The sequence below is a fragment of the Numida meleagris genome, chromosome 12, assembly GCF_002078875.1.
Source record: "Numida meleagris isolate 19003 breed g44 Domestic line chromosome 12, NumMel1.0, whole genome shotgun sequence".
NCBI classification, from domain to species: domain Eukaryota; kingdom Metazoa; phylum Chordata; class Aves; order Galliformes; family Numididae; genus Numida; species Numida meleagris.
The window spans coordinates 7,856,248-7,881,708 of NC_034420.1; the positions used below are offsets into that span (position 1 = coordinate 7,856,248).

At 56.6% G+C, this 25,461-nt stretch overlaps 1 protein-coding gene and 1 long non-coding RNA gene across 5 annotated transcripts; one reads left to right on the top strand and one right to left on the bottom strand.

Moving 5' to 3' along the window:
• ARHGEF37 (Rho guanine nucleotide exchange factor 37) lies at positions 1,791-13,076 on the bottom strand. Of its 4 annotated transcripts, none has more exons than XM_021410502.1 (13): positions 12,414-13,076; positions 9,595-9,812; positions 9,059-9,182; positions 8,819-8,966; positions 7,842-8,041; positions 6,859-6,989; positions 6,245-6,349; positions 5,312-5,422; positions 4,318-4,647; positions 4,018-4,146; positions 3,327-3,522; positions 2,726-2,898; positions 2,183-2,392 (listed from the first exon to the last, which is right to left on the bottom strand). In XM_021410502.1, the coding sequence occupies exons 2-13, from the start codon at positions 9,796-9,798 to the stop codon at positions 2,183-2,185; spliced, it is 2,061 nt and encodes a 686-aa protein (XP_021266177.1). In that variant the 5' UTR covers positions 9,799-9,812; positions 12,414-13,076. The 4 variants fall into 4 exon arrangements, with proteins under 4 accessions (XP_021266178.1, XP_021266181.1, XP_021266177.1 ...); XM_021410504.1 differs by lacking the exon at positions 12,414-13,076 and adding an exon at positions 11,513-11,656; XM_021410503.1 differs by lacking the exon at positions 12,414-13,076 and having other exon boundaries at positions 1,791-2,392; positions 9,595-9,798.
• On the top strand, positions 23,220-23,955 carry LOC110405171. The gene is made up of 2 exons (XR_002442710.1): positions 23,220-23,413; positions 23,640-23,955. It is a non-coding gene; the product is annotated as an uncharacterized LOC110405171 (long non-coding RNA).

Here is a 25,461-nt window from a genome sequence, read left to right on the forward strand (position 1 = left end):
TGAAGAGGGAAATGGGGAAAAATGGGGTGTGCAGCCTCATCCCAGCTGCACAGCTGGGTTTCTGCATCCACAGCAGCTGGAGCTGTGCTATGGGGCTGGGCAGGAGGGAAGGGTGCATTGCGGCCATGCTGTGGAGCCAAGCTGGGCACCGTGTGAGCCAGCAGCTCATCTGGCAGCACTGTGACAGCGGGGACATCGGCAGCAGCCAGCAGCTGGCTGGGGGGTGGGGGGGAGGCAGTAATGACGGTCCGTATCTGCAAAGGTAGCGGAGCATGAAAGCAATTTCACACTTTATTAAACAATTCAGGTGCTGGCTGTGCAAGACGGGAGCGAGCAGTGCCACTCATGCCTGTGCTCCTATCTCCCAGCCCTGCAGCCACCATCTGCGGGGCTCAGCCCCAGCAACAGGGCAGCACCACGGGTACCTTGGGTCCTGGGATCCCACTGCACGTGCTGCTCAGCATCCAGCCCTGCGTTCCCTGCACACCACAACCCTGCCTCACATTGCTTCCCTGGGATGGATCCAGGTTTGGGGACAAAGGTTTGGGGTTTGCATGGATGCTGTTCCCCCCTCGGCAGTGCCAGCCACGCCTCAGTCACTGTGCACCTCGCACACAAACAAGCCGGCCCAGGGCCAGCAGGTCGGATCTGATCCTCCTTGTCGTACCCTCTGGGTGGACACCATCCAAATGCCGGCACGTCCAGGATATGAATCAGCTCCGGCACAGTGCCAGTGCCAAGCCCCTTGCCGGCCAGTGGCAGGCTATGGGCAGCAGTGCCACCCGGCTCCACTGCCACCGAAACCCCGTGCACAGCGAGACCCTGCTGCCGTGGTGCTGCTCCAGGCGATGCCTGACCTTGAGATGGGCACCTGGCCAGGAGCCACCCCCCAGGCACAGGCATGTTCCACCAGCCTGGCCAAAGCGTTCCTCTCGAGAGAGCGTGTCCTCACTGCGCTATTTAAAGGCACGCTGGTGCCCTTTATTCTTCCTCGTGGTTAGGCTGGAAGGGACCCGTGCCCTGCGCTGACCCCGAGGGAGCAGCCAGAGCCTCAGGGCAGCAGCGCTGTGACCAGTTGGGGTGATACAACGGGAGAAGTGAGGGATGCTGGTGCCCCGCGTCCTCATGCCACATAACAGGGCACATCCCGAGAACGGGAGCTGTAGGGAATGTCCATGGGTACTGAGGTTCGACGCGATGCGATTGGGAATGGAAGATCCTGGAAGATTGACAGGCGGGAGGTGCTGCACTGTGCTGCGTTGTGCTGTGCTGCGCTGTGCTGTGCTGTGCTGCACTGTGCTGCACTGTGCTGCGCTGTGCTGCGTTGTGCTGCGTTGTGCTGCGTTGTGCTGTGCTGCGCTGTGCTGTGCTGTGCTGCACTGTGCTGTGCTGCACTGTGCTGTGCTGCGCTGCGTTGTGCTGCGCTGTGCTGCGCTGTGCTGCGTTGTGCTGCGTTGTGCTGGGACAGCTCCGCCACCTCGCGGCCGCGCAGCCCCACGCGTGGGCATGGGGCTGTCCACAGCCACATGGGTGCCTTGCAGCATCACAGCCAAGAGCAGCGGTCGCACACAGAGCGCTTCTCGTGCCGGCAGCGCCAGCGGCCCTCAACACCACCACAATGCTGCGCAGGGGCCAGGAGCAGGGCTTGGCGGCCAAGAGGTGACAGAGCGCTGCCTGGGGGACAGCCCGATGCCCAGGCACCGCTGGGCTGTTTGGGTGGGCACAGGGGAGCATCACCCCACCCTTTTTGTGCAGCGCACGCCTCCAAGAGAGACATGCCAGGCTGGAGCTCCGTTCGCAGCACTGCAGCCTTTGCAGCTCAGACCTGATTTACTCAGGGACCGTTCTCTCGCCACCACTACAGGCACTTTTCTCACCGACACAAACCCCTGCCGACCTGCAGCCACGTGTCACTTCATCCCAAGTCTTCTCTCCGTGCTGCCCAGCAAGAAGCAAACACACACGGACGTGGCACCCTCCCACCTTCCTGCCCTCGTGCACAGCAGCACGAAGCACATCTCCCCACCTCCAACCGTGCACCCACGGCTCATGGGCCACATTCTCCTGCTTCCCCAGCCCAGGGCTGTGCAGCCACTCCCTCTGCAACGAGCTCATCGGGTGCCAAGCAGACAGCTCTCCTTCGAGAGCAGCACGAAGCCTTCGGGTGCCGTGCTGGTGCTGCTCACACGGGCAGACTCCAGCCCGCGGGCTCCTGCACAGGGACTGTCAGCAGGTAGCTGGAGGGCACATAGCCCCGCTGCCCGTTCACCTCCACCAGGCTCCACTCCGTGCTGCCCTTCTTGTCGTGCGGCTCCAGCACCACCACGGGCTGCCCTGCCTGCAGGCTGAGCTCCTGCGGGCTGCGCGCTGCAAAGGAGAAGCCAGCAACCACCTGTGAGAGCAAAAGGAGAGGAGGAAGCCCTTAGCAGGAGCCAGAGCCAGGAAGCAAAGGGACATGCACGGCAGGGTAGGACCTAGAGGGGACACCAAGGATTTTGATGCAGGGACATGGGGACCCTCAGTGCACAACTCCCTTGCTCTGTCCACCCCAGGTCCCAGCAAGGCAAACCTCAGCTTCACCCAGGTGTCTGTGACACTCCTGCAAGGCACACAGCTGCACGTGTATGGTTCTATGTGTGCTGGAAAAACAGCTCCATGCCCCAGCCCACAAGCATGGAGCTAGCAGGGTCACTAGGAACAGCCCTGGGTTGTCCTTCCCTCTCACCTGGAAAGCTGGAGTGAACGTGGCCACCTGGGGCTTAGGAGCTTCAGGTGACACATAGGAATGTCGCCTTCTCTCTGTGCCACTCTCCAGGGCTGGCATCTGTGTCCTGGGCTGCTGGCTTGGTCCCAGGCAATACGGCTGGAGTTTGGCAGCAGGCACAAACCCTCGGGGACCTGGAGGACATGCACACACAGGTCATGGGGTCCCACCACCTGGCACATGCAGGACGGGTTGGAGGAGAACGGAGAGGAACTTGGCTGTTGGCTGGCAGGGCACAGGAGCCCCGGTCAAACCTGTCCATAGCTAGGGGACATCCAGCAGCAGAACCCCAAACAATGGGTTTCAAGACACTTCTGTGTTGACAGAACTCTCCTTTCCCAGCCATGACACTTCACAAGTGCTCTTTTGGGGAATGAATGGGGAAACCCAAGATCTACAGCTAAGATCTACAGGTGTAGCTGGCAAAGCAGATGTGGGTTTGAGCTGAGCCAGCCCTGGCAGGGAGGACCCAGGAGACAATGGCCTGCTGTTTCATCCAAGCAATGGAAGTGGCATGGGTTTGGTTTCTGACCCTGGTGTCTCCCTGCAGTGCTCACAGTACCTCCAGCGTCCACCAGCCATCTGCTCCTGTTGCCTTTAGTATCCACACTTTGCAGCAGAGCCACAATCTGCCCCCTTTGCAACGTGAGGTCCATGTCTTTGCTGCCACTGATGTTGCTTGTCACTTGGTAAAGTTTGTCTGGGCCATGTTTGCTCACAAGGGAATGGACCTTCCGCTCCTCAGCAGGGTTCAGGGGCTGGAGGGGAGCAAGAGACACAGGAGCACTTGGTCAGACACACAGGAGACTGAGGCCCTCCATGAGTATGTGCTATCATCAGGTGGTCACATTCCAGTGGGTGCTTTGAGAAACTCCTCCCCATTATCTGCCTCACAGTTTGGAGATCACTGTTCAGAACCAGAAAAGCTGAGGTTGTTCCAGCTCTGGCTATTCCCAGACAGCCTCTTCTGGGGTAGCACTGTGGCTGCGGGGACCTCCTGTGCCACTGTGTGAGCCAACCTCCCCCTGATGTCCCACACCACGAGGTCTCAGATACAGCTCCTCCTCATTGTCAGCCCTTCCCCTGGCACAGGGAGGTGGTGCAGTCACCGTCCCTGGAGGTGTCCAAGAACCGTGGAGATGTGGCACCAAGCGACACGGTCAGTGTACATGGTGGGGATGGGTTGGTGGCTGGACCTGATGATCTCAGCGGGCTTTTCCAACCTTAATGAGTCTATGATTCCCAGCTCCTACCTGCGGCACAGGGCTTGGCGTGACGGTCTCAAACGCTTGGATGAAGGTACGGAGCTGGACGCCTGCCTGCTGCAGGGTGTCCTCCACCATCCTCCAGAAAGCGGGCAGCAGCATGTGTCCATGGGGCATCTGTGAAGACAGACCCTGAGGTCAGCGGGAGCTGCACCCAGCTCACCAGAGCTGCCACACATCCAGCCCCGAGCCCGCAGCCCCCATCCCCACTAGAAGGGGAGATGGGTGGACCCAGCTGAAGGAGGCAGGCCTGGCCCAGCACAGGGACACGCTCACTCCCTCTCTCACCTGCTCTAGTTCCTTTTTGGCCTCGTGCAGAATCTCTGCGGCCAAGTCCTGCTGCAGGACGCTGAAGGAGCCCAGGAGCTGCCCCAGGAGCTGCACGGCCACCTGGTTGAAGCGCGGGAGCTCCGCCACGAGCAGGGCGTTGATGGCCAGGTAGGTGTTCATGGCTGCTTCCTCATCATATGTCACACTGCCCATCTCGCTCTTCCGCTCCTGGATCTCCTCGTAGTCCAGCAGCTTGTCCAGGCGCTTCTTGACCAGCTGCTGTGGCCCCACCAGCATCTCTGCCAGGCTGCAGAGGGGCTGCCAGACCAGCCTGTCCAGCCGGCGCCTCTGTGGGATGACAAAACCCGAATCTCCACAGGAACCACACCGGGCAGGCCCCGCTGTCTGTGTGGGACACTGTCTTATGCATTAAAAAAGGCTTGGGGGCCTCCTGGGGGACTTGTGTGGAGTTGTCTGAAAGTTGCCTGAAACATGGCATGCCAATCAAAGCGTACCCTTAGTAGAGCAGTCATGTATACCAAGATTCAAAACTTGGGCTGCCCCAGCAAATGACTGGATATGAGCACCCACATGCGCAGTGTCCCATGGGCTGGTGCAGTGCATGTCCCAGCAGAGTGCCCTGGTTGGACGCAGGTCCTCAGCCCAGGATCTGAGTGCTTACCCCATGTCCCATCCTGTGCAGCATGGGGCATGGGAAGGGCTGGTGCTCCCCGGGGGAGCTGGCATCCAGTCTGGGGGTCTGACTACCCTGTCACACTCTGCACTGCTTGGAAGTCCACCCTGGCCATGCTTACAACAGGTGGGGCTGATGGCAGACACTGCCTATGGAAGACTGATGGGCTCCCAAAGCTGAATGCTGGTGAGGATGCTCCCTGCACCGAGTCACTCTCAGCCCCACTCTCTGTTTTCCCTGCCCTGGCAGCCCTGGCAGGAGGTGTGAGAGATGCTTGGCTCTGATCCCAAAGGAGCTCTGCAGAGAAGGAGCACTCACAAACTCCGGGAAGACAGCGCGGTGGAGGTGCTCTGCGAAGCGGCGGTACTGCTGGGCAGGCCCCTGCTCCATCTGCAGCTCACACTTGTGTGGGGTGGGCAGCAGGAATGCCTGGAAAGGAGAAAGCAATCAGAGCAGGCCTCCAGGAGCTGCCCAGCACCACGCAGCCTCCTGTAACCTATCCCAGCAGCGTGGGGGCTTCCTCCATCCATGTTCTGCACACAAATATAAGGGGGAGAAAGGAATAGCCATTCCCTGCCACATCTCACTAGCACACAGACTGCCGTCCTCCTGTGTTCTTCTCTTTTTATGCACTGTTTGGGCTACAAGGAGTCATTCCGTCCTCTTTTTCTTCATCTCATCCCAGCGTGGGGAACTTTTCTCAATAGTTTCATGACAAGGCCTTTCCACCCTGACACTGGTGCTCTCTGACTCCTCTGCCATGTCCTGAGATCTTCCTGACCATCTTTTTGCCATCACTCATACCTTCATTTCCTTCAGACAGCCTGAAGGATCTCTATGAGAAAATTATAGCAATTGCTGACCCAAGTCACTCAGAAGGGAAGTCTGCTGCCATGCCTCATCTGGGGACACTTGTGCCTTATACCTGGTAAAGCAAGAATTTCCAGGCTGAACCACATCGAGCACTTCCAGCTCTGTGGTACTTTGAAATAATGATCAGTGTAAGGAATGACTTTTCTCAGCTGACACCCAGCTCTGCTGGTGATGCCTCAGCTTTGTTTCAGTCTCCTGTGGATGGAAGTAATCCTCAGAGGCCGTGCAGGTCCCCAGCACAACAACACATTTCAGCTGAGAAATGCGAGTCCCTGAGCTCCCCTAGCTGCTGTTTGCAGAGAGCTTGGGGGTGTTCTGCAGCCCCCAGACCGGGTCCTGAGGCCTGAACTGGGCTCCTGCACACAGTCACAGTTTTACCTCTAAGTGCTGCAGGTAGGATGCCACATTCTCCTTCAGTGCAGCCACACTGGATGCCACGCTCTGGAATTTCTCTTCCAGGTCATCGTACTCCTTGTCCTCTGTCTGCAAGGCAAGAGGCAGCTCATCTCTGTGCAGGCAAGCCAGGGAGAGGTTGGGGCAAAGGTGATGCCAACACGAGGTGCAGCCTGAAGCTGGAGGGGAGGAGACCCTGAGGGGCTCCAGGAGTTTAACAAGGGCACGATCAGGGGTGCTTGGGCACTACGTGGAGTGTGGTGCTGGGGAAAATGCCACAGCTGCAAGCAGTGCTCCGTGTCACTGGGTGTGCATCCTTTTGCTGGGATCCTCCAAGGGCCTGAAGGGCTTTTGGAGGTCAAAATGTTCCCCTCCTGTGATGTTCATGAGGCAAGAAGGGAGGTCTGTGCCTGCACAGCTGCCGGGATGGGGGACCGACAGCCACGCTGGGTCACCCAGCAGTGGGACAGGGGCTTACACGGCAGCACAGGCCACTGGGTGTCAGCACTGGGCTCGGCTCTCCCTGTCTGGGTGCAGGAGGGAAGCCCCAGAAGTGGCAGAGGAGGGACAGCGGGCGCAGGCAGTGGGGAGGCTCGCACCTTGGCCACGATGCCGGCCTCGTGCATGAGGAGCCGGCTCAGCCGCGTGGTCTTCTTGGCGATGGAGTGGGTGTTGAGGCGAGCGAAGCGGTCCCGCAGCGTCAGCTGCTCGGCCTTGTTGTACTTGGTGGCTGCCTCGGGGAGACACGAGAAGGGGAGGAGAGATGCTGGTGAGTGGCCTGATGTCCCCGAGGCAAGGGGCCTCTCACACAGCTGCCTGCCTGTACAGCGGGACCCTGAGGGTGCTTTGGCCATCGTTCATAGGACAGCAGTGCTCTGGGGCCAGAAATCCTGCTCACAGGTATCAGCAAACCAGCGCAGCAGATCTGGCTCCTGCAGCGCTGTGTCCTGGCTGTTCTCTGCAGGCAGCCATGCCCCTATCACAGCCCTGCAGCTCAGCAGCCTCGCTGCACGGTGCTGGGGCAGCTGTTGGGATGCTGGTGTGACCGAGAGAACAATGTGGCTGCAGAAGCTTTATGGCAGCAGCCTGAGCGGGCAAAATAGGGAAACAGAGAGGCGAGAACAGCAGCAAGGCTGGGGCTGATCAACAGGATAAGCACAACCCACATCAAAGAAGAGCAGCCCCAGGGAAACTACCATGAAAACCAAAAAGCAGAGTGCGCTCGCATTTGTGGGGAGTTTGATTTCTCCTATCCCAAGGGCAGGACGGTTCCTCCAATTCCTCAGCCCAGGGAATGCAGATGGACCGGTTCTGTACTCGCTCCTATGCCACCCTGCTCCTGCAGCTTGCCCAGAGTGCAGCACCCTCCTCGGGACAGGTATCACAGCGCCAGGAGCTGATGGGACACAGCCCCGGCCTGCAGCCCTACCGGGCAGGATGGCTGAAGGACAAGAGAAAGGGGAGCTTTGAACTGAACAGGAATCACTGCAACACCGGTGGGACACAACCAGGGTTGAACTGAGCCTTCCCAGACACCCGGTGCCTGCGCCGTGCCCTCTGCCTGAAACATGCCCCCGCTCACCCACTTCCCGGCGCCGCTTGTACTCGTTGATGTTGGCGTTGACCTGGGTCATGGCACGCACAGCTGCAGCGAGGGCCGCGTGGGTGCTGGTGCTGGCAGGGGTGTTCTCCAGGATCTTGCCCAGCAGCAGCGGGTACTTGGTGACTCTCTGCACCGGCATCACCAGGAAGAAGCTGAGGTCTGAGGCGCTCGTGTGAGGCCTGATGGAGGGGGGAATTGCGTGAGGCTGGCGTGGAGGACAGCCCTGCTGCTTCTCTGGGCTCCTCTGCAAGCATTTTGGGGATAACCCAGCCCTTCTCCAGCACCAGGAGAGCTTTGCTGCCTGGGATCCAGAGGTGAGCTGTGCCTGGATTTCTGGTCACGCACACCAGCTGTGCCCCCCCAGGCAGTGCTCACAGGGGTGCTGTCCTCGCCAGCCCCAAAGGCAGTGCCAGCCCTGAGCAGGCATCTGGGGCTCTTGAACAGAACTGTGCTTGTCTGGCCAAGAGGCGCAGGACGGACACCCTGGGCTGTGTGAGCAGGGCCTCCTCCCTCCAGCACATCAGCCCTCAAGAGTCAGCTGTGCTCCAAGCAGGGGGAAATGCCAGCGGCTCCTCCACTTCTTGCAGTGTTTGTGATCATGCTGATGGGGCAGGAGGGGTCCTCCACATCCCCTGGAGCCAGCGGCCAGCCCATCTCTCTGGTGACACTGGCGAATGCATGTTCTCTGTGGCACAGCCCCTTTGGGTGGCAGTGACGTGGGGGGGAGCAGCAGGCAGGAGCCATGGTTTGGGGTCCACCATAAAAGATCCCCAGGCTGTAGTGCTCCTTTGGCAAGTCCCAGAGGATGCAGGAGAGGCTGCCAGCAGCTATACCAGGCAATGTTGTGAAGATGTGGCACTCAGCTAGGTGCCCAGGAGCATGTACCCATCCATGAAGGGAGCTTGTTTAGAGAGAAGAGCAAGGCCATTAGGGAGGGGGTGGCAGGAGGTACCTACACTGTCGCAGTCAGGGTCTCCATGATCTCCTCCTGCAGCCTGGGGTCCTTGCGGTAGCTCTCCACCAGCAGGAGGGCGTGCTCATAGCTGGCACAGTAGATCTTGTAGACCATCTCCATCTCCTCTTTGAACTCCTGGAACAGGGTGCCTGGGGGAGGAGGGTCAGGCTGGAGGGGACAGTTCTCTTCCACGGGAAGGGGTCTCCTCCCTACATACAGTATGAGTTTGCTTTCCACTTACTGATGCTGAGCAGCTGCTCATGCTCCTGAGTAGCAGTGTCCTGAAGTGCCCTCAGGAACCGTCTGGAGACATGGAGGATGTCATCAATGTTAGAGAAGAGTCCTTCCAGGTCAAGACCAGGCAGCTGGAAGGAACACAGTTGACCCAGAAGAAGCCAAATAGATCAGAAGGATGTGGACCTGGCATTGTGGAGTCATCTGCACCCTCTCGACACCAGTGTCCTTCCAGCTGCCTCATGTGACATTTGAGGAGCTGGAAACGTTCCATTTCAAGAGGCATTTGGAGATAAGACCTGGCTTTGTTCCCAGGCAGGACAAGGCCTTTCTAACATTACAGATACAGAGTTAAAGCCTTTGGATGGCTGTACTGGCTAAGATGCAATGTCTGCTAAACCCAGGACCCTGACTGATGGAGGCAGCTGTGGGGCTAGAAGGATTGGGGAGCAGGTAGTGGCCTCCCAGCTGTCCTCAGCACCAGCCCTGCCAGGATCTGGGATCCCCACTGCTCCCAGCAGGTTCACTCTACAGCCCCCTCACCTGTTTCTTCTGGAGGTGCGCCCGGATGTCAGACAGGCACAGCTGGAGGTTGTGCACATAGCTGGCCTCAGTGGTGATGAGCTCCTCCACAGCCAGCCGCTGGCTGTGCTCCATCCTCTCACAGAGCATCACCTCCTCGTAGATGTGCGCATCACTGTCAGCTGTGTCCTCAGCAGGTGGCTCTTCTGTGTGGATGCTTGCCATGTCGGCAAGATGCTCTGCAAGGGTGATTTCGGGTTAGGAGCTGAGCTGCAGCCATGGGGACTGCTGCTCTGGTGTCCAGTTCGGTGCCCACACTTGGTCCCCCTATGCGAGGGGACAGGGAGCACTCCCATGCGCACACCTGTGGGACACACGCTTGTTCCAGGGAACAAGCCATCCACATCTACAAGCAAGGCTTTTCTACCACTGATAGGATCTGGATGGATAGGGTGATACTCCAAAATCATAAAACCATAAAATGCTGAGAGTGAGAAGTAGGCTGGCTGTCCAGGGCAGGCACCCACGTGGGGCAGATGGGGACATGCTGAGTGGTGGTGCCCAAATCCCAGCGGCCCTGACACCAGCTGTGTGCCCCTCCCCAAGAGGAGCACAGGGCTCTGCCACCTCCGTGCCCACTCACTCCAGCAGTGCCCGGGCTGGCTGTCACTGCTCAGGCAGTGCCTGGCATGCTGCCTCGCATTCAAGAGTCCTTTTCAAAGTACAAAGAGTGTTTATGTGGTGCCTGAACAACAGGCATTTCTATGGGAGGGAGAGCTGATTTACAAATGGGGGGGAGACGTGGGTGAAGGCGTGAGTGCCTGTGCCAGAGGCGCTGGGAGCCCCTGGTGCTCAGAGTGCTTTCTGCAGAAGCACTGCTCCGGCTCCCTCTCTTCTTGTAGAGCACAAAATCTGGGGGCTGAATCACGGCATTTCCTTCCTGAGGAACATCCCCTGTTCATGCTGGTGCTGAGGAGAAAGGTGCAGCTCTCCAGGCAGCACAGACATCGCTCTGCTCAGGCAGCATGAGGTGGGAGGCCTTGGGATGCAGCCAGCCCACGGCAGCACGGCCGCCCACACAGCTGCACGGCACTGGTGCCTGCGGTGAGAGGGGAGGGCTGAGAGGAGAGGGCTGAGCCAGAGCCTCTGCCGGGGGCTGCTCCAGCAAATGTTGGGTGCTGCAACAGGGAGAGCGCCCCTGCTTGGCAAATGCTCGCAGCTGCTGTGGAGGAGAGCTGGGCCTGGCAAGGACACAAATACATGCGCTAAGAGAGCGGGCATGGTGCCTCTGCCTGCTTTATAGGAGAACTCTACCCTGCTAGCTGTCATCCCAAACCCCTCTGTATCTGTGGCTGCTGCAGGACACTGTTCTGTGCTCTTTTGAGTGCCTCAGAGGTCCCCAGGCAGTGGGATGTAGCCCAGAGACAAGCTGATGGTTGGGGCTGGGGCTGGAAGCGCTTCGAGCTCTGCATGGCAGCAGGTCATGCAAATACAGGGACCGAGGGGAAGGCAGGGCTCGGGGTGCTGCCCTGCTCCCTGGCCCCCACCGCGCCGTGCAGCTCGGCCCCGCTCCCCAATGCCTGCAGCTCGGGGTCCAAGCTCCGGGTGCCACCGGTCCCCATACCGGCATGGGACCCCCGTGCCCCCATGCCCCGGGGAACGGCTCCCATGCCGGGAAACCTCTTTGCGCCCCCATCTGAAACAGCGGAGAAACAACAAAATTAACAAGAAGCCGTTCTGACAGCTCAGAACGAGGAGCAGGTTTCATCCCCCGGCTCTCCCCCCGGCCTGCCTGCAGCTCGGCGCTACGCTGCTGCCTCGGAGCATCCCTGCAGGAGAGCCGCACCCGGGGGAGGGCAGGGGCTCCTGGCCCCCAGCTCCCACCCCGCAGCTCCCCGGTGCCAGAGACCCCCCTGCCCGGGCCCGACCCCGCTCTTACCTGCAGGGCCGGCGCCGGGAGCCGCGGCCGCGCCGCCGCAGCGGGGAGAGGTCAATGACAGTGCGCTGCGGCAGGCCCAGGGTGACACGGGAGGGACGGGACAGCCCCCGGCGAGAGGGGACAGGGCCCGGCCGGGGCCCGCCCGCNGGGGCCCGCCCGCAGCGCCCGGGGGAGCGGCGAGGAGGAGCCCGGCAGCGGGGGAAGCGCGGCGGCGGCGGCGGCTCCGCACCGCCCGCAGATTCCCCCCCCCGAGCCTGATAGGAGAGGAGCGGCGCGGGGGGGACCCGGTGCCAGAACGCCAAGCGGGGTCAGCCCCGCAGCGGCTGCAGAGCTCCGCGCCCGGCTGCGGGTTCCCGGCTGCGGCTGGCGCAGCCCGGCGCTCCGCGGCTGTTTGTTTGTTTATGGCCTCGCTGCGGCTGCGGGGCGCTCCCGGCTGCGCGCTGCCTGGAGTTGCCCGGTGCGGCCCCTGGGCACCCCGCGTCGTACCGAGGGTGAGGGCACCCGCTGTGCTGGCACGGCCCGGCCGCTCAGCCACAGAACGGGGTCTGGAGAAAGCAGAAATGAAAAGTCCAGATGTACCCGACGAAGTGGTGCAGCCGGGACCCGGGGACGTTTCGGTGTGAAGGATTTTTTCGCTTGTGAAGCGTTTGGGTCCTTGTAAACAAGCTATTGAGATGGCAGCAGCTGATGCGCAGCCAGCTCCCGCCGTCCCATCCAGCCGCAGGGAGGTGGCAGCCGCACCTGGATTTTTCCAGGCTGACACAGAGCATCCCAGAAGTGGCACGGTGAAAGGACACGCGTAGGGGCTCACAGAGGGACACGCTGAGCAGACACGTGGCCACGCGGGGACGGGGCCATGAGCACAAGCGACCCGCGCCGGGGCCGCCGGCGAAGGCTTTACCTGGCTCTGACCGCAGGGACGCAGATTTTCCTTCTCCCTCGCAGCAGCGACTCAAGCTTCACCCAGGAGCGTTCTGGAGCAGGACGCCCGGCCAGGTGGCCTTGGGGCCAGCATCTCAGCGGCGTCAGGAGCTTCCCGGCTCCATCCTCGGGCAGGTGCACCTACCGCCGCGTCCAGCGAAGCCATGGAGGCACGTCACCGCCTTTGGCTCCCATCAGCACCCGGTGCCGTATCGCACCGCAGCTGGCAGCGCTCCCCTCCCAGCGCGTCCCTTGCCCCAGCAGCCGGGGCAGTGGGGCAGCATTCCCGGCTGCCCGCTCCGCCCCACGTGGGTCATGCTGTGGGTGTTCCCCCAGGCACGTTTTCAATTCCAACCAGTATTTTCGAGTGCTCGGTAGCACGGGTAGGGTGATTTCCTTGCGAGACCGCTGTGCTGCCTAGCGATTTTCCCCAGTGTGAGCAGTTTCCTTCCTGCTGTGCTGCTGGCCCTGTTCTCCTTCCATCCAGCCCCGGGCTGGGGCTGCACAGCTCCATGCAGACGTGCTGTCACCACTCCAGGGCTCACCGGGAGTCAGGAAGGCATGGGAGCAGGCTGGCTGCCACTGCCAGGCTCTGGTTACAGGGAAAAGCAAATAGGTGCAGGCTGGTCTAGCGCAATTGTTTGTGTTTCCAGGTTTCGATAAGCCAATCTAAAGGGCCCTGGTGTGTCTCTTCTCCACCCCGTTGGCACTGGCTCTCGTGGCCTCAGCCGCTGCTGACATGTGACCGAGCAGCATGGCATGGGGAAGCACGCAGAAGGGTGCAGCGCTGCGGGGGCAGCAGGGCAGGGCTGCCTCCTCCTGCTGGGCTCCACGGTTTGTGCAACCTCTGTGCATGCCTGTTTTTGCTGGCAGCTTCTCCAAGGCTGCCCCCACACACCACTAGCCCCGCTTGCACCTACAGCTGCCCAGTGGGGAGGGCAGCCCCCCCGACATCTCACCCCACACTGAACCCATTCCTGGAGAGCTGTTTGCTGCTGATGGCCCGGAGCACAGGGATTTTCCCGATCACGCAAAACCTTAAGGCTAAGGCAGCTCAGTTGGAAGCTGAAGCCGTCAGGGGGCTCTGTGGGAACGCAGCAGTTGCACCGTGAGTTAGTCAGGGCTTGCTCAGAAAGCAGGCACAGCTTCCAGGCGTGCAAAGTGCAGCAGCTCTGGGTATGCCCAATAGCAGCAGGCAGGGTTTCTTCCCAGAGCAGCATGTTTGCACAGGAAAGCGGTGTTTCCTTTATCCAATATTTTCCATTATTACTGTTCTTTGGATTTCTTTCCTGTCTTGAAAGGACTTCATGACCACACACCGCTATCAGCCGTTCGTGTTGGAAGTGAAAACACACAGAAAAAAACAACAGCTCAAGAATACGCTGGCAGGTGTGTGCTAATCACAGAGCTTCCTCCCACACTGCACATCTGGGAAGTGGACTTTGCCTCAAGCACGGTTGCTCGTGCATGCTCTGAAGCATGGGAATTCGAGCTAAGGTGCTAAGGCAAGGAGGCAAGTGCCATAAGGTTAAAGAGTTTCACAGAGCTTTGTATCTGAACTGGTCATCAGCCATAAGCACCGCCTGAAAAACCACGTAGATGTCATTGCATTTTTTTCTTCTTCTCTTTCCAGTCCACATAACCTGTGCCTAAGCCCCCCACAGGAGGGAAGCACACCTGCTCATGGCAATTACGCCCACGCAGGTCACCAGGGCTGTACAAGGACCTGCCAACAGGCAGCAGTCGCTGCGGGAAGGAGCTGCAGGCTGCAGGCTGTGCTGGGGGGCACCGCCTCCACCACGAGGCAGAGCAGAGGCTAAAAATAAGGAGATAGAATGTGATCCATCCAGAATAAATTAAGAGTCAGCTCTTTATTTCTAAGGGGGTTATTTACGGGCTTAGCTTGCCTTTGGCTTAGCTGCGTCATGTATTCCTTCTCTGCTCTGTCTGAAGGTCCCTTTGGTGGCAGTGGCTCTAACTGTGCCATCACCTCCATGCTGTCATCCCCACAGCACCTGCCCCGGTGCCCAGCAGGAAAGAAGCATGAGATTGAGTAGCAGCTCAGGCTGCTGCCCCTCACACTTCCTCCCAGGCTGTGGGCTTCAACCTTCATTCCCGTGGGCTCTTTCTTCCCCTTTGTGGTGAATCCAATGGAAAGAGCAACTCTCCTGAGAAGAACATAGAATCGTAGAATCACTGAGGTTGGAAAAGACCACTGAGATCATGCAGTCCAACCATCAAGACATCCACTTCATATAAAGGGCATCAACTCCTCTCAGCCTCTCAGGTCTACAGCAGCTCACATCTCCCACATTTAGAGCCTGAGGCTTGTGTCCAACAGCCTCTGCCATCCTGCCCTCTCTCCTCCACTTCCCTGCTGCCTTGCATTGCTTTTCCCACCCTGAGACCTCCATGCTGCTGACTCAGGGCCTTTTCTTGCTGGTGGCTGCTTTTTGTGCTGGTGTCTCTGCTGATGAAGGATAACAGTTTGCTGTCAGCCAGGTAGCAAATGGCTTATTTTCTGAGGGCCATGGTTTGCAAGATCTCCCATCCCTGCCCATCAAGGATGCACACACTGAGCTCCTTCTGTGTTCTGGTGCTCTGCAGCCACGCAGGATGTGTCTGCCTGCCTGTGCAGTTCCTGAAGCTGCCAGGTCACCGTGGAGCTGCCTCCTCCAGGTGCCCTCAAGAAGCATCCAGGCACCCTGCTGCCCGCACCTCACCCACGGTGCATTGGCTCTGCTGTGCAAGGCGAGGGCGTGAGGAGCTCGGCAGAGGCACGTTCCCTCCAGATGCACCTTCTTTGGGATCAGCAGCCTCTGGAGTCCCATCAGTATCTGCTGCCCTGGGCAGGTTCCTGCAGGAGTGGCTGTTCTGCAGGCACAACAATAGCTGCTCCCTGTGCAGCACACGTTGCAGCAGATAGCTACTCTTGCTCATTGGAGGAACAAAGGGTGGGAGGAAGGCAAGAGCAGTCTTTGAAGCTGCCAATCCAGTTTGTGTGCAAGCTCTCCATCCGTTTTTCCACTGACGCAACTGGGAGTGTCTTTGATTTGATGGGGCTTGTGTCTCTGCCATGGGCGAGCACAGCAGCTACCCCCTTGAAAGGGAGCAGCGTGTGTTTGTTTCACTACTGTGGGCAGAGGCTCTGCCCACGAAACTTAACTGGTGTGCTGAGGCTCAGAACATGGCGAGAATGTCTTGGGCAAAGCCATCAGCCCCAGGCACCATGCAGGAGGGCAGGGTGGGCATCGTTCAGTGGGCTGGGGAAGCCTTCCCAGGGGAACAGCTCAATGCCTGGGCTTCCCCTTCCTCTGGGAAGAACCTGGGAGAACTTGGCATTTCCACATGGACATTTCCAGTTTTGGCAACATGGAGTTTCCTGCCAACACGATAGCACTCAGCTCAAGCACGCTGCATCGGCAGCAATTACTTCATCCCATCCAGCCACAAGGCAATGGCAGTATCAGAAGGGACATCTCCATTATTAATCCAGGTAGATGATGCCAGCTCCAGCTTCTCTGCCCCCTGAGTCACTAGCCTATGCGCCAGCTGTAATGGTGGAGAGCCACCAGCCTCCAAGCCTCCCAGCTCTCTGCCAAGCTCTGGGTTCTGCTTTTGGCCAAGGCAAGTCCTGGGGCCATCCAGGGCTCTCCAGCATCCCCAGGCTTCTGCCTGGGCTCGAAAGGGTTGTGCAAGCCTCCCCATAGCTGGTAGGAAACCAGCATGCCCCGTGTTTTGGGAAGGGGGCTTGTGGCAGGGGATGTGTCCTTTTCTTGTCACACACCACAGCAGGTAATGTGCTGGTTCCTCATGGCAGAGCACACCAGAGATTTGGCCCCCAGGTATCTTTGTACATGGAGAACTGATGTGAGGCACACAAAAACTCAGCCACACCAGCCAGCAGCAGCTTCATGTTCAGCAGTACCAAGCAGGCCACTCACAGTGCGCCCTTGCTCCCTCTAGGAGCCCTGATGCAAAATGACGGCTATGTTTTCTTTCTGCTCATTATCAGGCTCTCAGAAGACAGATTTTCCTGGCTCCTGGCTTCGCAGGGCTCCCTATGCTTGGTCTGTGCTCTGGGCTGCAGCAAATGCCCTCCCTAGGGCTGCCAGAAGAGTCTCCTTCCACTGTATGAGAAACCACTGTGTGCCCAGAGCCCGCATCGCTGCAGGCAACATTGGCCCAAACATGCCTGATTTGAGATTTTTACCCAAAAATGGATGTTCTGAGAAAGAGGAGGAATATCAAAATGACCATGACTGCCAACAGCTTAGGAGGCTGTGAGCAGGTCTGGCTCTCCTGTTGCCTCCATTGACACAGGAAGATGGAGCAGGGAAGGGAAGTGTGAGTGCCCAAAGCGCTGCAGCAGCCTCAGGGCGAGGAATGACTCCACGGCTGGGAGCAGGAATGGGTGGGAGGCTGTGAGACAGACCCATGTGGTCCCGGGAGGCATGTAGAGGGAGGGAGGGACTGTGCACTGCCTCCTCTGACACAGGAGTAGGGGCTCCAGCTGAAACTACCTGGAGGAAGTTTAACACAATGAAAAGGAAGTGGTTCTTGGTGCAACCTATAGTTAAACTGCAGAGCTCCTGGCCACAGGATGTGACAGATGTAAAACATTTAAACAAGATGAATTTGTGGAAGAAAAATCTGCTGGGTTATTAAACACAAAGAGCCAGCATCTCTTCCTGAAGGCTGCAGGACTGCTGGGGAGCTGGGCTCTGCACCTGGCAAAGGTAACTGCACCCTGACTGCTCCTTTGCCAGCATCTGGCCAGGGTGAGCTGTCACACAGCCTTGGATGTGTCACGCTGGGCACTGTGGTGAAGCCATGTACCCAGCAGCTTCCTGCCAACACCTGGAGTCCTCATCTGCAGGATGGACCCGGCTGCTCCGGGACACAGCCACTGCAGGAAGACTGCTCCACGGCGCAGCATGCAGACCATCGTGAGGTCTGCTTTTAACAGAGCAGTTAGTTGGTAATAATCAGCTGGAGACCATTATTTTATTTAAAGCTGTTTTTGGAACACCTCATGGCAGGGAGCATCCCTCTGCTCTGTCTCCTCTTCATTTTCAGGCCACATACAGCCTGGCAAAAGCAACTAATCTGCTGCTAACTGTCATCTTGTGATGTCTTTGAGATAGGGCAGAGGGAAAGAGCCTGGAAATTAATGGAAGTCACAGTATATGCTCAGGTTACAAAAAATCATTTTTAAAATGTTCTTTAGCTAGGACTCAGTCCAGCTTCCACCTCCAGCCTGCATGCCTCCATGCCACTGCTTAATGCCATGAGAGTTTGAGTCAGTTCAGATGTGGCAGGAGCTTGGACGTGGCTGCTGACTCCAGTGTCTTCTGCCTGCCTCCTTCTAGGTGGGTCTGGGGTCTGATCTGAGCTCTGTCATACCCAGACAGCACTACTGAATTCAGTAAGGTAAATATGGGTTTCGAGATTTCAGAGCAGAATCTCCAGTTCCCCACAGTTGTAAAGAAAACCTCGCAGTGAGGGCATGCAGAGACAGTGTCATGTGCCTGGAGCTCCTGCAATGCACCAGTTCTTAGTAGCACGGCACACACTGTTGGGTACAGAGATGTGACTGCACTGGCTTTAATGGGAAAGTCTGATGCTGGTCCATCTGCTGTGCTGTTTGGTTGAGGGTCTAGCAGAAGAAGAGATGTGGCACACAGCCGCAGAGAACCAAGCAAACAGCTCCCAAAAGGGTCACCTGGGGCACCTAAAACAGACACCTGCTTTTACAGTCCCTCTCCTCTGATCTGTGCTAAGCTGCTGCTCATTGGTGCTAAAATTAGCTGAAGGGCCATCAGTAAAGGAGCCCTTGAAAGAGCTCGCTCTCAGAAGCATCAAAGCAGGACAGCCTGCATGCTTGTCATCTGATTCTTTGGCCCCTCATGATAAAATGGGACCCACATGGTGTGAATGCTGCTCCAGAGACGCGGAGCTGGGCCGTGCACGTCAAGGGGCTGATTGATTTGTTAGCGATGTTTCCTGCACTGTGGCAACAACACGTGATGAGCCTTTCCCCTTATCTGGCACTTTCCACCCTGTGCTTTTCACAAGCGCAAATGAACTGGAGCTCGTGATAATCTTTGGAGGAGGGGAGAGAATAAATTCAGGCATAATCAAGCAGCATCTCTCGGCCCCTGCTTTGCTGATCTCAACAAGAATTAGCTTTTGGATGATGTGAAAAGCTGCTCCATTGAGCAGAGATGTTCAGGCCTGCAGGTGACTGCTGGAAGGAATGAGACGTGAGCAGATGCTGAACAGGGAGGACGTGCTCTCAAAAGGGGTTGCAGCCTCAGACAGCCCACTCATCTGGTGTGCCAGCCTGAGACCAGTGCTGAGATTTGCCATGGCATGGGGGAGATGGGCCCATACTTGGCACCCTGCAGGAGCTGCTCTGCTGTGAATCCCCCCAGAACCTCGACATCAGGATGGCCTAGGAAACAGTCTGCCTAAAAATCAGAGACATTTACAGCAAGGCCCTGTAGGGATGGGGCTCCTTTCTGCCACACCTTGTTCCCCACCGTGAGCTCTCTGGGATGCTCTCAGTCATGGTGGGTTTTTTTTCCTAATCTTAGGAGGAAGCAACTGGCTCCAAAAGTCTGGAAAGGACTGTAATGGCCCAGCTGCACAGGACCAGCTCCATGACCCCTGAGGAGATGCTGATAAAAGCCATCACGTGAAGTGCCATGAGCAATAAAATCACCAGACTCAGCAGCCCTTGATTTTGTCCCTCGTCTGCAATCAGCTCAGGCGCTAGCTCCTGCTCCGGGAACAGCTTGTGAGTGCTCTGAGGTCTAGGAAGTGGGTGGCAGTGGGAGCATCCCTGCTGCATGGGGCTTGGAGACAGCGTGGCACTTCACCTCTGCTCTCTTCTCAGGGTCCTCCCTCCCAAAATGTGCTAAGAAAAGCCAGAGCTTTCAGAAAGGGGATGGTGAACCCACTGGGACAGACTGCTTGGCTGGCTCCTGCCACTGGAGAGCAGCAGCAGCCATAAAGTATGGCCAAATCCTGCATGGGGCAGGCAGGGCTGAGCCCCAGCCTGCATTCAGCCACGCTGTATTGCCTGATCTGCTCCTCCCATCCCCCTCTGCATCCCTCACCACTGCACATGGCATGCATGAAATCCATGCTCCCTAAAATTGTTCAAGAAATTATACTCAGGAAGATTGATGGCAGCCTCATGTGTATCAGCCGCTGCCCACAAGCTGAGTTACTCTGTGTTAGAGAAGATGTACCCCGATGATTTGAAGCTGAGTGATTGCAGCAGTAGAAGCGTGGTGTGGAAGCCAAATACCAGCACTCCTCACTAGCAGCATAATAAATTAATGAGTGCCAGAGAAGCTGCTGCTGAGGACTTGACGTACCCACGGATATGACAAGCCATGAATCAGCCTCGCTGCCATTTACATCCTTTGTCCCATAACTTCCTGGGAGCCTCTCGCCTCACCTCACAAGGCATTCACCAGCGTACTCCAAGCAATTTCCAGTCTGACATCACGGAAAAGTTCGACCTCAGCTTCACCACCATTCAGCAAATTGTCCCTGGGGACTGTGCCAAACAAAAGGACCTGCGGTTCCTCCTCCTGGCTGCAGACCTAAAGGAAAGCAGAAACTTGCAGGGCTCTCATGTCTCCAAACCTTTCTGGCTGAGGGGATGCTCAGAGCTCTGCACCGGAGCCTGGCCAACCCACGCAGCCTGCAGGCACCGCTCCTGGCAGCGATACCTCACCAGGGAAACTTTGCAGGAAAGTCTTCCAGGAACAAGTGCATTGGTAGAGCATCAGCTGTGCAGTAATGGCATTTCCTATGAATCACCAAAATTACTTGAAAATCCCCCTTTTCCGGCTGTGCTTAAAAAATCTCACTCCAAGCAGCCAAGAACATCCCAGGCCACAGAATTTCCCATCCAACTTGTTGTGGAGCTTGGCGATGGTGCTGTCAGCTCATGGACATTTTCTCCCCAGGGCCCCAGAGCTGTGGGGCCCCGGTCCCTCCTGCCAGTTTCGTTTTTCCCAGAGGTATTAAACCCAGGCAGCGTTACTGAGCCTAGACACCCACGGCTCCTTTGGGTCCCCACTTCTTCAATCTGAGACAAAATCGCTTCACTTATTCCTGTGGTGATACAGTCTCCTCTGTTGGAGTCACCAGCACAAGCTGGCTTTGGCTCCTCCTGGCACAAGCTGCTCCTCTCCAGCCATGTTCCCCAGCACCACAAGCCCTGCTAAAAATAGCGGGGTCAGCTAAGGTCAGAGCAAAGCCACAGCCCATGGCATTGGGGAGGGAGGGAAGGCGAGCAGCCGGCGTGAAGGGCACGCTGCCCGGGGGCTGTGTGGGCAGGGGGAGCGCGGAGAGATGCGTGAGCAGAATTGGTGCCCTGAGACAAGCAACTGCTGTGTCTACAAACCTGTAACCCAGATCTAATTTAAAGTGCAAATCCCTCAGCCGTGGGAAGTGCCAGGAGCTCACATGCCCCTACCGCCAAAGAGCAAAGAAATACTGAGATGAGTTTGGATGTCCAGACCTAAGGGAAATCCATCGGTGGTGTCTCAGTTTGTACACCTGCACCCAGACTTTGACCACTTACATGAAAACTGGGGCAAAACCACCATGGGCTCTCCCTGTCTGAGATGATAAGCACTTCAGGAAGCAGATCAGGCCTTGGGCTGGAGCTCTGGACCTCACTCATTCTTGGCTACACAGGGTACATAGGGAAAATGTGCCCCTCTGGAATGGGGTTGATGCTGAGTGGCAGGGCTGGTGTGACAGAACACAAAACATACACATTTTACTTCCAAAGAGTTTGGGATTCTGATGACCCCTCTCCTCTCTTTCCTTTGCATCAGCTCCAGCTTTGTTGGTCCTACCATGAGGCAATCTGATTCCCCAAACCAGCAGAAACAAGTGCTCGCAAAGCAAGTGAGGAGGGTGAACCAGCTCAGTGAGCAGCCAGATGCACACAGTGAGCAGGACTACAGCCCAGCGGGGGATCCCTCAGCTCTGCTCAGCTGCAGCGTGTACCTTTGTCCTTTGCGGTCTGTGTTGCAAAAGCACTTGGGATGTGCATCCCCCATGTCCCCAGGTCCTACCTGCAGCAGCACAAGCAGAGCCCTGGGAGGCGGCACATCCATCTTGGACACCTCTGAAATTCCAACCTGAACCAAACACGAGCTGATGGCTCTGGAGCAGAGGCATTGCATGGCCTTTGACTTCTTCAGTTATGACTTTGCCTAGCTTGTTATTTCAATGTTGCTCCTTCCCCCTGAGCCTTTTCACAGAATCCTGGGATATCCCTGCTGCCCAGGAGGATGAGCAGCTCCCTCCTGACCCAACACAGCAGCAAGTATTTGCTGACACAGTTGCAAGCATGAGAAGAGGATGCTGCTCCATCAGCACTGCATCAAACAGCTGGTTTATTACACTGAAAACACTCCCTTCATTTGCTGTGATCAAATTAAGAGGTGTGGGGATGCTCAGTTGCAAAGCAGGCACAAATGAAGGATGAGCAATGCTGGGGTCAGCTGGAGGCTGGGCCGTAAAGCAGGACTGCTGGCCTGTCCTCTGGAAAGAGAAGAGAGGAGAATTATTCTTTTCACTTTGTCAACTGATGCAGCTATAAGCATGCTTTCATTGCCTCCATGTCCCTGAAAGATGTGAAAAATAGTAATGAACAGGAGCTGAAGAATAGCTTCCAAGAGGCACCAGCAGCCAGATTCACCCCCTCTTTTTTTAGCACTTCTTTTAGTGCTAAAACTGCTGTCCTCCTCACTGGTGATGAATTCAACAATTATTGCATTCCTCCTGGGTGCTTGCAGAGCACCTTTCCAGACAGCAGGCCACGCTTCTCCACTCCCGTCTGGTGTTCTGGCTGACAGCATGCCACTGCCAGAAAAGGACAACTCTTGCACTGTCACAGGGGCACTGTCACTGGAGCTCCTCGATCCATTCCAGTTTGGCAAAATATTAACCCAAAGAAAATACGAAGAATAACACGCAGACAATTTTTGAAAGGGGGTCAAATTGACCTGCAGAGGGTCTGACCAAGGCACTGGGAGCAGGGTGAGCAGGTGGGGAGAAGGATGCAGAAGTCAGATTGGATCGAGCCAGCTGCTACAGAACCACAGCCTAAACTTCTCCTCCCAACTTACAGGTGCAGTATTTTTAAGCTGTATCAATTTAAATCCATTGGGTACCTCTGTGGCTTCTATGTTTGCGCGCATCTACTGTGTGCCTTCACCAATGTCTATGCTTTCCAAAGACTCAGGACACAAGCCCAAGCTGTGTAGGCTTTTTACACAGCCAGGATTGGTTTCAGACCATCAGGATCTTTTTTGTTCAGCAAGGCAAACCCTGCATGTGGCAGCACAGGATGTGGTTTACCATGAGGGGCTGAGAGGGGAATGTTGCTGTATGTGGAACAAAGACAGGACAGATTTGTGGGCCAAAACAGAGAAGGGCAAAAGGTCTTACACAAGTGGATGTTGGATCTGTCCTGACGTGGACTGAGACCCACCTCCAGCTTCTGGACATCTAACAGTCCTTCAGTCTCAGTGTCTTCCATCATCCTTCTCTCAATAGAGCTGTTCATTCCCCGGGTTAAATCCTTCTCACCCAGAAATACGCATGTACCTTCACTCTGCTTCACAAATAAATAGACCTCTCCTTGTTACTGTGGAGGCACAAGTAGAGAACTGGAGTGGCCAAGACGTAAATTTGGGAGGTGGGATCCAGTGTGGCTGCAACCACAGGCAGTGAGCAAACAGGAAGCGGGCTGATGTCATCCCTGCGTCACACGGTGGGATGCTGGCACTGGGCTCTGCTGCTCCTTCACGTGTCGACAGACATCAGGAGCAGGCAGACTGCCTGCAGCTGCCAGAGCTGGTGATGGGAAGAGGTGATCCTCACACTCATTGTTCTGGCTGCGCACTGGCCAGAGGTGACGGAGCTGTAGCTGTGCTGGTAGGTCTTCTCTTCTGTGTCCTGATGATGTGTCCCGGTTTATGCTGGCTGACTTCTCCCATCTCTGCCCTCCAGCCTGTCCTGCAGCCCTTCCCACACTGCCTACGCAGCTCTGCCTTTCAAGCTCTCCATTCCTAACACTGTTGCGGGACTCAACACAAAGACAACATATCCAACCTGATTGTTGATCATCACTTTTATTTGTTTGCTTGTTTTTGCTCTGCAGACCTTTGGGAGACGATGTGTGCCAGGGCATCTCTGTAGCAGGCTCAGCTCGGCCCGTCCCCATGGTGCGATGCCTGATGCCCTCGGGCCTCAGTCGGCAGTGTCCCCTGGCCGCAGAGCTGTCCCCCCGCGGGCAGGAGGTGGCAGCATTGCACAGCCCAGCGGAGCCTGCTCCCCTGCATGCCCACGCACGGGCTAGTTACTGCCCGGGAGCTGCAGACCTGTTTTTCCTGCTCCTCCAAGGATACGTGACTCGAGCGCTTGCAGACTGCTCAAATCTCATCCAGAGCAATCATTAAAAACGACTAAACCCCAAAGGCCTCTAAGTGCACATCAGTCCTAATCTGTTTGCAAATCACGATTAACCGTAATGTGAGGGCAAGTGAGGACAGAAAGGCTCTGTATTTAGAAATGAGTGTGATGTTCAGATACACCTCGTTTGCCCTTGAAGCTCCAGCCCCCTTAAGTGCCGTGTGATGTGTCAGAGCTCCTCCGCACAGAATCCACATTCCCTCTCAGTGAGAAGAGTGCAGATATTCTTGCTCTTACAAATGTTCCCTTACAGTATTGAGGTAGGAATGAGTTGGAGGCTCACTTGCTCTCTCAGCATCACTTTCATTCTGTCAGATACGGTACAGTCTGATCTGATTTTGAGTCTTCTCAATTTATTTTTATTGGAAATGCAGAGGGACCTGTAGTAGAACCTTGGGTCTAAACACCCTGAAACGTAAGGGGAATTTGGAGCTGATATTTGCAGCTCACAGCATTGCTGACTGCCAATTTTCCCTCTCCATTCCTCCTGGTCTCTCACCATGGAGTCATCCTGTAGCTAAGTGAGTCCACCACAGGAAGAAAGACAGCAAATCACAGACTTCCCTCACTGGGCAACAGCCACATGGACACAAGCCAGGACTTTTTTGCACTTGTGCAGACCGAAAGTGTTTGTACCACAGTAACTTTACCAAGTTAGAAAGCAATATGGTGGGTGCAATACAAGCCTCCCTTACCATGTGGATGCTGCTATGCCAGGACTCCTCTACCTTCATACGAACAACTTCCTATTGATATAGTAATGTCCTAACCTGGACATTTTAATCTCAGTTTTATCAAAGTGTTAGCTGTTTAAAACAATCTGTACATTGACCGGTCTTAAAATCAATTTTTTTGTTATTCCCATGGCTTTAAGTACACCAGGCAAGCTGGAAAACAGCTCCTCTGCATGCCCCCATTAAATTAAATAACCTGAGTAGACATTCCTTCTATATACATGAGCTACATTACTGTAGGAGCTTTCTTTTTGCTGAGGACTGAATCATTTCCCAAATGTAGGCTTGCACAGCAGAAGACGCCGCTCTGACAGGGAGTGATAATGAGTCACTGGGAATTCACAGTTTTGTGTTCCTGCAAAGGAAAAACTCACAGCACTGAGCCAGAGGACAAGGGAGGAGAACTTGATTTTGAAAGACAGCAAGAAACAGGGTCTGGAGCAGGAGCTGCTTGTGCTTGGAGCCTGGGCGAAGCTGCCAGGTGAAGGCAGGGTGGTCGCAGCAGGCGACGCTGCCCAGCACCTGGCAGGGGCCTCACAAGAAGCTATGGGCCCCTCATGTTCCTCACAAACCCACCACTGCCTCAGAAACCTCCCAGTAATGCGAGGCCTGCTGGGATTGCTAGCCCTGCATGCTGCCTCCTGACAGGCAGGTGCTGAAGGTCGGATAGATAACGCAAGCTGTCAGGCTGGGCAGGGAGGGGTAACAAGGTGGATATCGTGTGCTCACAGCGTCATGGAGAGCTGTGTTCATAGAATCATAGAATGGTTTGGGTTG

What these genes read in the sequence shown, in the direction of transcription:
- ARHGEF37 (XM_021410503.1), bottom strand. Translation starts at nt 9,798, where the DNA reads ATGGCAAGCATCCACACAGAAGAGCCACCTGCTGAGGACACAGCTGAC. An exon ending in TGAGCAGCTGCTCAGCATCA is followed by an intron (nt 8,967 to 9,058) that starts GTAAGTGGAAAG and finishes CTCCTCCCCCAG; the next exon opens with GCACCCTGTTCCAGGAGTTC. An exon ending in CGCCAAGCCCTGTGCCGCAG is followed by an intron (nt 3,523 to 4,017) that starts GTAGGAGCTGGG and finishes GCTCCCCTCCAG; the next exon opens with CCCCTGAACCCTGCTGAGGA.